This window comes from Vicugna pacos, chromosome 31 (genome assembly GCF_048564905.1).
Source record: "Vicugna pacos chromosome 31, VicPac4, whole genome shotgun sequence".
Taxonomy (NCBI): Eukaryota; Metazoa; Chordata; class Mammalia; order Artiodactyla; family Camelidae; genus Vicugna; species Vicugna pacos.
The window spans coordinates 21,482,369-21,496,507 of NC_133017.1; the positions used below are offsets into that span (position 1 = coordinate 21,482,369).

Here is a 14,139-nt window from a genome sequence, read left to right on the forward strand (position 1 = left end):
CATTATTTAGCACCTAACTGGCTGTTGTATTATGGCTGGCGAGTACTTTTTAAAAATCAAGTCTACTCTAAAAATATTTAAAGAACTAGGAGTTTTAAATAGTTACAGTCATACACATTTTTTCAGGCCTTATCCGAGTTACGGCTTTTGCAGTTTCCCTGTGGTTCTCTTTGCTTTGCTTTTCTCCTTTGGCAATTGGGTAGCTTCACATGACAACTTAGGTTTGTAGATCTAGCCAAAGATCTTGGATGGAGGGAGGGTGGGCTGGTGGTAGACGGGATATAGAAAGGTTGTGGCTTTAGAATCAATTTGTCTTACCCGTAACACGACCATCGATATTTTGAGAAGTCTGTTTCCACACTTGGTTGAAGATTCATAAGGTAGTAGGACACTTTCCCACTTGGGGAGAAGAAAACAAGTTCTTAAATTCATATTTGGAGAATATGAAACTATCATTTCTTAATAGGTTATCACCTGTCATTAGAAAATTGATACTTGGCTGAAAATCCGTATTTCTTAAAATCTAAAAAACTTAAAATTGGATCCTGGGCCAAATCCCTTCTTCCTTTGTCTGGTTTATACTATAGGGGGATAGATAACCCTATTTGCTGGCAAAGCCAATGAAACAAATACATAATACAGTGGAATAATCTGCAGTGAAGGACCCAGGTGTTTTGTCAGTGTTCAGGTACAGCTGGCATCAGGGGACACTGCCCAGAGACACTTGACATGATGCCCAGGATAGCCTAGAGGTAATAAACTCATGCTTCAACTGAATAAAACCTCCACAAGATTTCTTGGGGAAACTCAGTGTTTAAAGATAGCTTTCACTTTTATTATGCTGAATTATGTGACATTGATCAGGAAAAAGGGCTATTTTTGGGGTGTCCCTCTTAAAACTGTCAATTATGAAAGGAGCTGCTTCACTGTTTAAAAAGTTTGATGTGGCTGGGGCAGACTGACTCTGGGCACTGTCACGACGGGACTGCTGAGGGCCGCACCAAGGAGACACCATCTCCGGTGAGCTCCTTGCCTCTGAAATTGTTTTTGGGGAAAGAAAGGTGGGGGCTGTTGAGGGTTTTGCTCATCAATCAACATCTCAGGATAGTTGAGGGAGAGGGGGTTCTTCTTCAAGTACCTGTGAGAAAGTTATTTGTCTTATTTACCACAGAACTAGAGTTCCAGGTCCCTGGAGCATGTGGCTGGAGTGTTTTGCATTATTAATGAAGCCTGACCAGTTTCTGTTTCTACTAGGCTTAGAGACAGACTTGGCTAAGATGAATTAATTCTGTTTGCCTTCTAGCTATTAGAATACACTTTTTTTTTCCCTTCGAAATAACTTTGGCCCAGAGATGGAAACAGCAGAGAAAGGTGGCAGTACATCCAGTGGACGAGAGTGGCCCTCCAGAGCCCGTGATGTCTAAGTCTGTATTAAGGTGCAGGTAGGTATCTGTACCTTCATACTTAAAAAATTTTTTTCTTTTCTTTTTTTTAAAGGGGAGGAGGAGGTAATTAGGTTATTTGCTTTTTTAAATGGAGATACTGGGACCGAACCCAGGCCCTCCTGCACGCTAGGCACATGCTCTACCACTGAGCTACACCCTCCCCCTTGTACCTTAATACTTTTCAATGTTCTTGGCAACTAAATTGTTTTATACGGAGGTCCTGCGTAGCACGGGGATGCGAAATAGTCCCTGTTAATTACTGTGTTCTTCACTTGATAATTCTGCGAAGTATTTTAGGGGACAGCATTTATCCTTGGACTTGTCAGGGTCTAATGAGTGAAGCCCAGCCCACATTAGAGGAGATGTCAGAACAGCAACGAAGCCGGGGTCTCTGTGGTTACTACTTGTCTGCTGGTTACCGCGTCATCTGTTACCTGGAAGCCTGTGAAGAGGCAGAGTGGCTTCACTTCCGTGCTGTGGACACAGCCTAGTTTTTATATAGATATACATACATCACTAAACCAGTTCTCTCTTTAAAAGACCTTGAGTCAGACTTAGCCCAGTGAGACGCGGGCTGATTTCACAAGGTTGAGGGGGTCCCTGTCACCCGCTGGCTCTTAGGAACGCACGTTTCACACGTCTCCACGCGCTCAGAGTGAGGCGCGCCCCTGCGACACACTGGACTGGACTGCTCGAACCGGTCAGTAGAAACCACTGAAGTTTATTGGCGGTCACAATGCTTACACTGTATGCAGCAAACACCCTTACAAGTCTATCCGCAACCTGATCACGCGAGAAAGGATTCACCACACAGTCGCCAGAGGAGAAGGGGAAAAAAAAAATCAACAGGCTTGTTTCCGGGGGTAGGAGAGAGAAATAAAATAAAACCTAATTGATGAGTGTCCCATGGGCGAGAGCTGAACTAGAGATGCGCACAACTAGCAGCAACGATGTGGGAAAAGTACACGGCAGGCAGCTTTCCCCACTACTTTTCCTCTGTAGGTTAATTCTTTTTAATATTCAAAACATTTATTATGGTTTTCATTTTATAAAAATGTATATTTTTAAAGGGGCGGGAGGATGTTAAATACTTCATGCTAGGCAGACCTTGTTATTAAGAACCCCTCCACCGTTGTAACTTCCTCCAGTTCATACATTCACGAGTGCAGGGTACACATATAAATATCCACACGCACACACCCACGCACGCTGCCCCGGGGGCTGGGGAAGACGAGTTCTTGGCCGCACGTGGCGGCCTCTGGTGGACTCATCCCAGCTGCTCGACGGGAGAGCAGCCGGCTCGGTTCCTTCTCTCTGGTCCCCACCTTTACAGAGACCAAGAGCCCTGGGTCACAGGGTTACATCTGACTTTTAAAAGCAAGAGGCATCTGTCTGAGGAGGAGGGGAAGCAAAGTGGGGAAAAGGATGAAGCTGAGATCACCGAACACTTTCAGCTGGAGCCGTCTGCCACTGCAGGAGGCCAAGGGGCCTCGGGCAGCACCCACGGCTGCCGGGGCCGGGGCGGGCTGGTGCTCGCATGGCTTAGAGTTCCTAACAACAAGGATAATGCAGGACCAGGAAGTGGTAATTCGGGGGCCAAGGAAAGGGCGATAAGAAAAAATATACATTTGGAATTTTTACTTTTTTTTTTGCCTCTACACTGTGTCACTAAATATATCTCTGCACGTTCACACATCCTCGTCCAGTAAAGCTTCAGGCCACCAGAATACACATATTTTCCTCACTCGCATACACAATCCCTCACGTCAGCACTAGACTCTGTAAAAATTTTTCAGTCACACTTTGTTTTTAAACTTGAGTCAATATAAACCTTGTTCAAAATGTTATGAAAAAATGTACATGTTTATACAAGGCAGGTTGTGGCAGGACACTGGGGGTTCTCTTCCCCTTGGGCGGCCCCAGGGGGAGGGGGCTGGAGTCTCACACGCTTGTGTCTCTATCTCCTCCCACCGCCCTTCCCACCCAAGCCCCCCGGAACCAGCAGCGCCCTGCCCCTGTGAGTGCACGCACACCCCTACTCCCTGGGGAAGAAGCTAGGTGACCTCTGCCGTTTTCCCCGCACCCCTGGAGGAGCGAGCCAGGATCAGCCAGGCCCTCTCCCTTGCAATTGTTCGCCTCTCTGGGCCAGACCACAGGGCCGCTGCTCTGTACAGGCAGAGTCCAAGGAGGTGTCAGCTCATCATGTCATTGCTATTCACGCCGTAAGTGGAATTCTTCATCGAGTCGTTGACTTCTCGACGGAATGCTGACAGGTTCTGGGTGAACCTACAGAGAGGATGCGCGTGGGTTGGGGGAGCTGGGCGGAAAGGAAAGGCCTTTGCCTAAAACGTTTCTAGCTGGCAAGTGGCTCACAAGGCAGAGCGTGCGGACTGATGGGTGGTTTCTAGTCGGTTCATCTCAGTCTTAAGACTTTAAGGAAAAGTTGGGCCAGTTTTGTGCCCCCTTCAACGTGACAGCTTCATGGCAGGCCTCGCGATCCGGGGCTCTGAGAACTGTCCTGGGCTCACGGCAGCACAAAAGGAATCTCACTGACGGAGGTGGGAAGTAGCCCTCACAAGGTGGGGGCTGGAAGGGAATGTCACTGCCTCATTTCTTAATGCCAGGGGACCCGTGCTGTCTAGTTTGGTGGTGCTACTGAGCACCTGAATGGTGCCCAGTGCAACTGAGGAACCGAATCAGATTAAAAAAAATTTTAAATTCAAAATTCCCCAGTCACATCTTAATTAACTTTAAATTAAAATGCCATATTTTAAATTAATTAAAATTAAAGAAAATTTAAAAATCCATTTAGCATCCAAATTAAGATGCCCTATTAAGTGTAAAATACACAGGACCTTGAAGACTTACTACAATAAAAAGGATGTTAAAATTCTAAATTAAAAAATACTGATTATAATTGAGATGATAATACTTTGGATACATGGCTTAAATAAAACATATCGAAACGAATTTTGTCTGTTATTTTTTGCCCTTTTCAGGTGTGGCTACTGGGAAGTTGGCCGTCACTGACGGGGCCTGCTTCTCCGTTGGCAGCACTGCTTCAGACGGCCTCTAGGGGGCTTCTCAGGCATCTCCCTTATTTCAGTGATTTGAAAAACAACAGCTGCCTAGGATTTCCTGGCAGGGCGCTCCACACTCACCTGTCTCTGTTTTTCGTGAGAAGATTTCGCTCAATGCCTTCCATCAGGTTTTCGAAACACAGGTGCATAGCCTGCTGCTTCTCTGGTGGCTGGCTGTTCACGATACTGTTCCTTAGGTCAGAAAAATACTGTGGGACAGAGAGAGAGAAGGTGAGGACAGAAGACGGGGAAAGGCGAACCGGCCCCCATCGGCTGCAGACGGAAGGGGTGTTCTCCCGGAAGAAACGCAGCGCTGAACCGGCACCAACACTGGGTACGGTTTTTAAAGTTCAAGCACCGGTAAGATGATACATTTTTATCTTAAGAATTTTAAATTTGTAAACACCGTGAGGGCCATCGGCTCCAGATCCTCCTTCCTTAGCGATCTCTAAGCTAATTTCTGTTTGCTGATGGTAGGGCTGGAGCCAGGACTCAGGTCTCGGGTGCTCTGGTCTCCAGGTGCACCCTCTCCTTGCAACACTTCCTCATCCTGTACTTTTTGTCTGACCTGCCCCACCCAGGGGCTGACTTCTGACCATTAAATGACTATGTGGTGTTCAAAGCATGAATAGGACACGCTCAGAAATGGGCCATTCCCCGTTTCACCATCAGGGGGTGGAGGGGGTGTCCCTGTGACCCCAGGGAGCTGGCTCTCTTACCTTCTCATTAAGTAGAATCAAGCCAAGCAGAGGGCGGGACATAGACCACTGGTTCCTGCAGTCTTCAAAGATGATGATGTTCAGCACCGTTGACAGCATCTGGAAATGGAGAACCTGAGGAGTGACCTCGTGTACAGCCACCCGGGAGGGAATCAGGCTCCAGAGGAGCTTATCAGGCGCAGGGCCTTTTCTGTCCAGGGCGAGCCAGACAGGTATCTCTGGAAGCTTCCTTTTGACCTCGTATTACAAGGTAGGCTTTCTTGCCGAGATAACTGCTTTCCTGTTCTTTAAATTGGTTTGATAATTCTTTTAAAAACAGACCTTCCCAGTTAACCCTGATTTCTGTGGAGAATGGGACGGATCAAGTAAATGATTATAATATGCAAAATCGCCTTGCACTGTAGTTCCCAGGAACGATTCTCAGACAAAAGAGCTTTATAATGTTTTTGGGACGTTCACTACTTCTTTAGAGAACAATGTAGACAAAGATGGGATTGGCTGAAATACTATTTGCAAAAAATCTATTTTTACCTGGTGTATTTCTACAGATCTTATTTTTGAAAAGATGCTGCATAGAAATAAAATGACGGCAAGTGTATGGTTTGATCTCCCTGTAGCTGGTTATTTCCTTTGACCTGCATTCTTGCTTCTGTTCTGCAGGTGGCAGTACAAATTTTACCGCTGACTACCGCTAACTTGGCCTCCATTTATGGCAATGGGTGAGCAAGGTCATTGTCATGGAAGGAGGACAGTGCTCAAGGGACAGGCCCAGGGCATGGGCACTGGTGTGACTCTCAGAAGAAAAATTCAGAACCTGATTTTTTTCAGATTTTCTACATCCATATCCAGTGATTACTCAGCAAACTCAAAATCCACTGCAATTTTAAGGCGTAAACTTTGCCTTGGCAGCATGAACCAGGTGAAACACTAGACTCATCACCTTGCTTGGCCTTCGCGCTCTCGTCGCAGAGCGGTTCTCCCATGCGGGACACCCCACGCTGTCCCTGCCTCAGGTCCTACCTGCTGGATCATCTCTGGATGCTGCTGCATGATATGCAGGAAGCGGTCACTCTCCTGGTTCAGGGGTGTCGTCCTCTTCTTGGTGCTGCGTGACAGCTGCTTGAAGAGGTATGTCACGATGTGGTCCAGGCAGGAGCAGCAGCCTGTGCACACCATGGTGTCTGGAAGAAAGAGGGGCAGGAGCGGAGCAGAGCAGGGACACTGAGCTGCTGACGGGGACTCGGGCAAACGCGGACTGCGCTTGGCTGAGACCCCACAGAGTCAGGCTGGGAACTGTGGCCGGTGCAGCCGGGGCCGCTGCTTGTTAACCTCTCACCCTCATCATACAGCAAGGTCCACTTCTGAGTTTGAAAGTGAGCGTGTCATAAAAGCTAATAATATAAATAAATAACATTGAAGTTACTGACTCAGTGTAATGCGGATTTGTCTTCTGCTTCATAAAAGATAACAAATCCCGTACAACACAGCAAGTGCTTTCATTGTGCCAGATACTGTGCTAAGGACTCTGTAGGTTACTGTGTCTGTTTTAACTTTCGAGAGCTCCAGGAAGTAGGTGTTCCTCTCTACAAATGAATAAGCCGAAGTTTGGCGAGGTTATGCGACTTGCCTCAAGATCACACTGTTAGTGACTCGAAGAGCTGTGATCAGAATCCAGATCTGAGATGTGAGCCCTGAGCTGCCTGGGCGACGTCACCCACCCAGCTGAATGCAGCCCATCCACATCTGCAGCCTGTGAGAGCGGCACCTCCGGGGAGTGTGCGGCAGGAAGATGCAGGCTCGTCTCTGCACTTTATAAAGGGGACCCTGCAGCGCAGCGCGTGGGCAGAGCTGAGGCCAGAGAACCGGGGGATGGGCCCTTAAAAGAGTGAACCGTCCTGGTTCCGTCTATGCAGAGGCCCTTCTATTTTCAAGAAGCTGTAACACAGCCGTCCAAGGCCAGGGCCTGATACCCTGGCTGGTCTGCTCTGCATACAGCTAGGCACCCTGCTGGCGGTAAACGCGTATCAGAGACGTGGCACCAAGCTGGGGACAACTCACCAGGGTAGACAGTCCAGGAGTCCTCTGTGCATTTGCACTATACCGCGATTATTTTGCAGCTAACTTAATCTTCTATTTATGTTTTGCTCAGCCTAATATAAAATGTATTTTATTCCCTGAACACACACACACCTGCCAGGGCTGCTGCAAGGCAGCTCGGTAACAAAATGGTTGGCAAGAACCAGGTGGAGTAGGATGAACAACCTCCTGGAGCCAGCTGCGTAAACCCTTCCACTGCCTGAAGGACAGAATCCAAACACCTGATCTGGCTTAAGGGCGCCCTTCACGATCTCCAGATCTGCCCCGCCTCCCCCCCATCTTCACTTCACCCCTTTCCTCCTCTCCTGCCCGCCTGAGCGTGCCAGCTCCCGGGCTTCCCGGCGCCTCCCTCCCCCCGAGGCGCTAGCACTCGCTGCGCTGCTGCTGGGAGGCGCCGCCCCCCACGCGTCAGGTAACGCCTGTTCGGCTCTTAGGTTTGCACTTCGATACCAATTCTTCTGGCCAGCCTTGCGGGACCCCACCTCTTCAAAACCAGGAGTTTAGGTACATTCTTCCCGAGAGCTCCCACAGCGCTTCGTCCCCGCCCCTACTGTTGTGTGGGAAGCAGGTTAGTGCAGTAACACACTGTCTGTTTCATCTGCCAGATAAAAAGCCCCGAAAGGACAGGGACTACGTGCTACGAACGGCTGTACCCTTAGCGCCTAGCACGGCGCCTAGTCTGAGGGAGGGGGTCAGGAAGGAGCTGCTGGACGAGAACGTGCCCAGGAGCTACACACTCTGTTGTCAGGGCCAACTTCCCAGCGCAGGAATCCTTTTGGATTCTGGGGCGAGATTCTCCCTTTCTGGTTACCAACCTACCAGCCCACCCAGGTGCTTACCAAGTGCAGTAAGTCCTTCAGAAATGGAAGAGAGAATGTACATGATGACACGAGGTTCCAGGCTCGCAATAAAGTTCATGTGGTCCTGGGTCAGGACTTCCAGTAGTGAATAGTAAGACTGGCTGAGCTTGGGGTAATCCTGTGAGAGAAAGGATGGAAATCTACTCGGCTCTGTGTACCTCGGCATGCAGAGCGAGAGCTCTCAAAAAACAAACAAAAGCAAAAAAGCTTGGCTACCGTCAAACAGGAAGACAAAAGACCCAGGTGCAGCCAGCTTACAGTCCTCTAGAGAAACATTCAGCCACGGTCTCAGCAAAATAAAGCCTGACCTGACAAGGGGCTCAGAGCCTGTCAGCCGAAGCTCAGGGCTTACCAGGAGGTCACTGTGGGGAATAGAGAGGAGCAGCTTGATGAAGGTCTGTAAAGCATTGTCCAGGGCGTCGTCCCCATAGAGACGGAAGACTCCAAAATTGACGTAACTCCCACTGAGAGCAGCCTTCAGCATGGAGAAGCAGATGGAGATGCCCTTGAGCTTCAGTGCGTACACCTGATCCTTCGGGACCTCTCCTAGTGTCAGGATGCGATTGCCTGAGTAGACACATGATGCACGTTTATTCAATCACATACCAATTCCACCTCCTTACTCCAAAGGCCCCGGGCCCCAGCTGGCCCTGGGACACAAGTGTGTGAGTGGCCCACACTGCGTACAGCTGGCAACTGAGCCGGACCCCACTTCCAGGGCTCTGTTCCTCTTAAGCACTTACCGTACATCGTTATCATCTTGCTGGTTTCTCTGAAGAGTAAGATGCCATTGGGGGAAGAGACGTCAAACTGGAGTCGCTGGGATCTGAGCAGAGAACACAAAGAAGACAAAGTCAGGTAGCTGCTGGGGAGACTGGGCGCTTCAGGCGCTCACCGGGTACTGCAGGGGATTCTTTTTGCACTAAGGCATGCTGACCACCTGTCCTAATGTGAAATGCTTGCGTTCATCTGAGATACCTAACCAGCGATGCAGCTTACATCTTGAAGACTTAACATACTAGATTTAAGTTCTGCTGCATAAATTGAAAACGTTTAAAAGAAACAAAGAAAAACGAGGCACTAGGTAAAATTACTCTCTTAAAATTCTCAGTTTAAGTAAAGTATAGCTCCTGCCAGTCACATCTTAGTGGTACCGACTCACAGCCCCTCAGACATTGCTCTACACTTACCTTTACAGCCTCAGTGGCAACTGAGGGAGGGCTGCTGGCATCGCTCCCACTTTGTAAGGAGAGAAGGTGCCACGGGACTGGGAATAACTATGGAGTCAGGCGGTGAGGGCAGGGTAAAGGACCTGAGAGCTGGGGTCCTGACTGTCCCCTAGGCCAGAGCTCTACCTCCTTGGTTTGCTCTGCTGCTGAGCGGGCTTCACTGATCCCAGTGGCAAGGCCTCAAATCCAGAAGTCCCCTCGATTCTACCCTCCCCACACAGAACCCCCAGGACCGAGCCCCACCACATGCCCTGAACCCACCCGTCGCCTGTGCGGTCCTGCTCCCACCCCTGGCCGTACAGGCTCGTTCTCCACGGGAGCTAGACTGACATCTTTAAATAATGTCCCTGAGATCATTTTAACCCCTTGCTTGAAGTGCTGCAGCTTCCCACGCAGTAAGATGGCAGGGACAGGCCATTCTTGCTGCCGGTGCACCACGTCACCCCGATCTGGCCTCTGCCCCGTCTGACTCGTCGCCTACGTGGCCCCCTCATTCCCACGCGCCGGCCGGTGGCATTCTGCTGACTCAAGTCCCGGCAAGCTGACGCGCTCCGAGGACCTCTGCGCGTGTTCCGTCTGTTCAGGACGCTCTCCCCCTCGTGTGCAGGGCTACCAGAATCTGGTTACTTTGATCCCAGCTTAAATATTACCTTCTCTGACTCTTCTCTCCTTCACTTCCCCTGTATTTTATTGCCTTATTTTATTTTTTTCATAGCACGTACCACTGTCTGAAATGGTCCTCCACACCTGTTTTACTGTCTTTCATCCCCCCAGAATGTAACATTTAAGCGGGCAGAGGTTTTGTCTGGCACAGTAGCTGTGGAAGTGCCAAGGCGGCAAAGAGTAGATGTTCTTAAATATCTGTTTTATAAATGAGTAAGTCTTGACTATAAGCCACATGGAAGGTTATAGCTTCAGTGAATATCACCTACTTCTTCACTAAGGTAGTTTTAAAAATTATTAATTCTCTCAGGAGTCCCATGAGAGGCAGATACAGATAAAATCTGGTATGTTGGAAATCCTCCTTTCTTATAAAATTAATCTTTACCAATCCAGCTGTAATCTGCCTGATAAATCCCTTTCTGAAGAGTGTTCTAACATGACCGTATCCATCTCAATTGTCTCTATAAAATGTGAACTATGGAATGTGATGGATGTGGCACCATCACTAAATGTTAAATTTTATACATGTGGGCAGGGATTTTGGTTGCCAAAGTCACTTCTCTTAAAAGTAGATATCTTGGGGTGCCAGGTATAGCTCAGTGGTAGAGTATATGCCTAGCATGCACAAGGTCCTGGGTTCAATCCCCAGCACCTCTGTTAAAAAAAACAAAAAGTAGATTTTTTAAAATGACTTATTTCCTGCAAGCAGCAATGGCTTTGTGTAATTGGGGACAACCTTCTTTCAAACAAAAACACACACGCATTCTTTTAGTGGTTCTTAAATTTTGACACCAGTGATTCTTAGCATCTTCCACAATCTGCTGTGAACACTAGATGAAGAAAATTCTCTTAGGGATTTCTCAGGTAAGAGGGCAGCTGTGCCCTGTGAAGACCTTCCTGCTTACCTGTTATGAACCAGTTCAGCCATCAGCTTGAGCACAGGTGTGGTACAGGCTGGATCATGGTACCATAGCTCAATTGCCCGCTGGAGAATTGGCATGTAGGATGGATAGCTGCAAATGAAAAGCTAAGGAAGAATTCTGAATCCAGAAAGGTACAGAATTTAAAATAATTTCTCAGCACTGGTCACACACACACTGCCAAATGACAGTTCTCTAGTTTCCTGGCTCTTGCTGCTGATCTTGGAGTCTTTCTAACAGAAGATGCCAGTGACTGTGTCCTTTAACTGTCAAGGGCATCTAGCAACACTGCGGTTTACACCACGCCTTTCTTCTGAAGAGCACACTGTGCTTCATATTGTTATTTATCTTCTTACCACCTCTGTGACGTGATGTCAGAGCACCAGCTATTTCCTTTACATAACGATCTGAGACACAGCAGCACTCAGACTTGTGGTGACTTGTTCAGGCTTGTGAACTTAGTAAGGTCAGACTTTCTAATTCCTAGTAAAGCTGTCTTTTTCTCCCAGTAGATCAAAATGTCTCTCTCTTTTGAAGTGTAGCAAAGTTCACATGCAGCAGTTCCACAGGCATTTCTAACTGGGACCACACTCATTCCCCCATCTCAATGACCAGAGCAGGCAGCGTTAGTCATCAGACCACCCCAGAGGGACGGCTTACAAGACACAGGGCAGGCCTCTGGGGCCACCCTTCACCTTCTTTGCCTCACAGCCCGCCCCCCACCCTCCTCCCCGAGGACTCCATCACCCATTCACTCTCCAGTTAGGGTTTGCTGTGGTCCACACCTCGTCCAAGTTAGGTAGGATACATCCATTCAAACAGCATCATGAAGCTGGTCTTGGCGTTGAAGGCAAAAGCTATCCCTCTCAGGTCTCTTACTAGGCCGACTAGAGTTCGCTGTAGGGGAAGGCAAACGTGTTAAAATAGAAGAAGAACCAACCCTGTAAGCACCTGATGGGGATTCCAGGTCTGGAATCAAACTCTTCTTCCCACTGTTCAACAAATGCCTCCCTCCCAAATATCCCGACCTGGTCTCCTTCATAGTGAAATGGAGTCTCTTCACTGGGAAAATGAGTTTTGGAAGCTTGTTATACCAAGACAAAGGGGTGGTTCCTGGCCCATTACAGCAAAAACTGAGGCTGATAAAATCTTAAGACATTAATGTGATAAATCACATGTAAGAAGTGGAAAAGGAAAAAAGCTTAATGAAAAAGAAGTAAGAAAAAAAAAAAAACAAGCAAAAAAGGATGCAGAAGCCGCAGGAGAAGCGCCGTCACATCTCATTACAAAGGCGCCAGCGCCGCAGGAACGCCGCGCGGACCCCGCGAAGAGGAAGACAGGGGTCCACCAGGGACCTGCCCTTCGGCTGGGGTGTCTGGAAGGAGACTGATGTGTTGGATCTTGGAGCCGTAAGATACCACACTGTCCTTTTACAGAAAAAGAGCCTAAGGCCCAGTGAGCTCAAGGAACTTTCTCAGAGCCGTGCTGGCAGGTAGCAAGAGGGCCAGGATTAGGACTCACAGGTCCAAGACTCCAAATCCAATGTTCGCTTTCTCAACAGAACTTTTACTTGTGGGCCCTGAACAGCAATAAGGCTGCTGTTAAAAGCTAACAGTCATCAGTAGGCTCAAGGAGGGAGCAACCTGGGTGTCCTGACTCATTTGTCAAAAGCATCTGCACTTCCGCTATCAGCCTGCTTTAAGCAAACAGTTCTATTCCTAAACTGATACCGTAAGCTCAGTTCTCAAGTCTAAGACATGGGCAATCTGAAAGACTTGTTCTATGAGGCATGACAAAGATATGATGATGACTGAATTCATGGCCAAGGTGGTTCTTTCCATTAATTTTACTTACTTCGTTATGGAACTAATGTGATGGGGGAAAGGGCTGACATTGACTAATATCCCTCAATTACCCACGATAGTGGCTGATACTCAGCCTAAGTTATTGGTAAGTCAACTTTAGCTTTGAGTGCTGCTCATCCCAGCCTCCAGCACACTGGAGAAAGAGGAGAGAGCAGGACACGTGTTGCTTTCTGACTTCCCCGCTAATCTGGAGAGAGAAAACGAAGAGGCTTTCTGTAGGTGAAAAAAGGAGAATTACAGAATCTTAGGTAAAGCCCGGCATTTTAGGGGGTAATCCCCCTGGCTATTTGGTGGCTCTAAAATTCAGTCTCAGTGTCATTATGAATGCTGCAAAAGAGTCCTACAAGTATTAGAAGTCGGGTGTTTTCTGGTTTTGGTACAGAGATCTATAGGTAAGGAGAGCAGGTGTGCGTGAAATAAAACGATGAGGAAAGCAAAAACCAAGAAATGACAATAACCTTTAGTTACTGATTTCTGAGAGCCAGAAATCAGTAACTAAAGGTAACTTTAAAATTCCATATATATGGAAATGGACAAACCCTCCTAAATGACTCATGGGTCAAAGAAGAAATCGTAATGGAAATTAGACAATACAAAGAACTGAACTGAATGATAATGAAAACGTTACATACTTAAAAATGGCTAAGACTCTAAATTTTATGTTTTTTACCCCAATTCAAAAAAAGCACTTGTAGAATAATACACCTAGAGGGAGATTTATAGTTTTAAATGATTACATGAGGACAGAAGGGCCGAAAAGCTAAGAAGTGGTAATAAGAGGACAACCCCAAGGAAAATGTGTGAAAATAAAGACTGAATAGAAACACGTGGAGCAAGAGAAGAAACAGCTAAAACAAAGCAAAGAGGAAAAAAAGAAAACAAAATTTTTGGAGGAGGCGAAGACTAATAAAATTAACAACTCTCTGGCAGGACTGATCTAGAAAAAAGAGAGAAGGCACTAAGAAGCAGTGTTAAAAACGAAAACGGGGCATAACTATACAGCAGAGATTAAAAAAGCAGTGAGAAAACATACAAAATTAACTTTATGCTAGCTCGTTTGGAAATTTAGACAAAAAATCCTAAAGGCTATTTAAGAACACAGTTTAACATAAAAATAAAGGGTTTATAAATCTGTACTAGTTCTTCTATTTCAAAATCCCTGAGTCCAAGAGACTAAATAAAAAGCTACGATCAGGGGAAAACCTATGCGCGAGCACCGTTTTCTGCACTGCTCTCCAGTCTAGCCTCAGGGACTGCCCTC

At 47.4% G+C, this 14,139-nt stretch overlaps 1 protein-coding gene across 4 annotated transcripts in view; it reads right to left on the minus strand.

Annotated features, from left to right (window-relative positions):
- Positions 1-2,146: 2,146 nt before the first annotated feature.
- Positions 2,147-14,139, minus strand: part of XPO7 (exportin 7) — a 73,075-nt gene continuing 61,082 nt past the window's right edge. For all 4 annotated transcript variants that reach the window (XM_072952718.1, XM_072952719.1, XM_072952717.1 and 1 more), the window contains 9 exons: positions 11,822-11,910; positions 10,999-11,106; positions 8,945-9,027; positions 8,554-8,768; positions 8,181-8,319; positions 6,265-6,425; positions 5,245-5,343; positions 4,607-4,734; positions 2,147-3,731 (listed from right to left, as the gene is read on the minus strand). In XM_072952718.1, the coding sequence (XP_072808819.1) occupies positions 3,638-3,731; positions 4,607-4,734; positions 5,245-5,343; positions 6,265-6,425; positions 8,181-8,319; positions 8,554-8,768; positions 8,945-9,027; positions 10,999-11,106; positions 11,822-11,910 (1,116 nt within the window). In that variant the 3' untranslated portion in view covers positions 2,147-3,637. The remainder of the gene's footprint in view (positions 3,732-4,606; positions 4,735-5,244; positions 5,344-6,264; positions 6,426-8,180; positions 8,320-8,553; positions 8,769-8,944; positions 9,028-10,998; positions 11,107-11,821; positions 11,911-14,139) is intronic.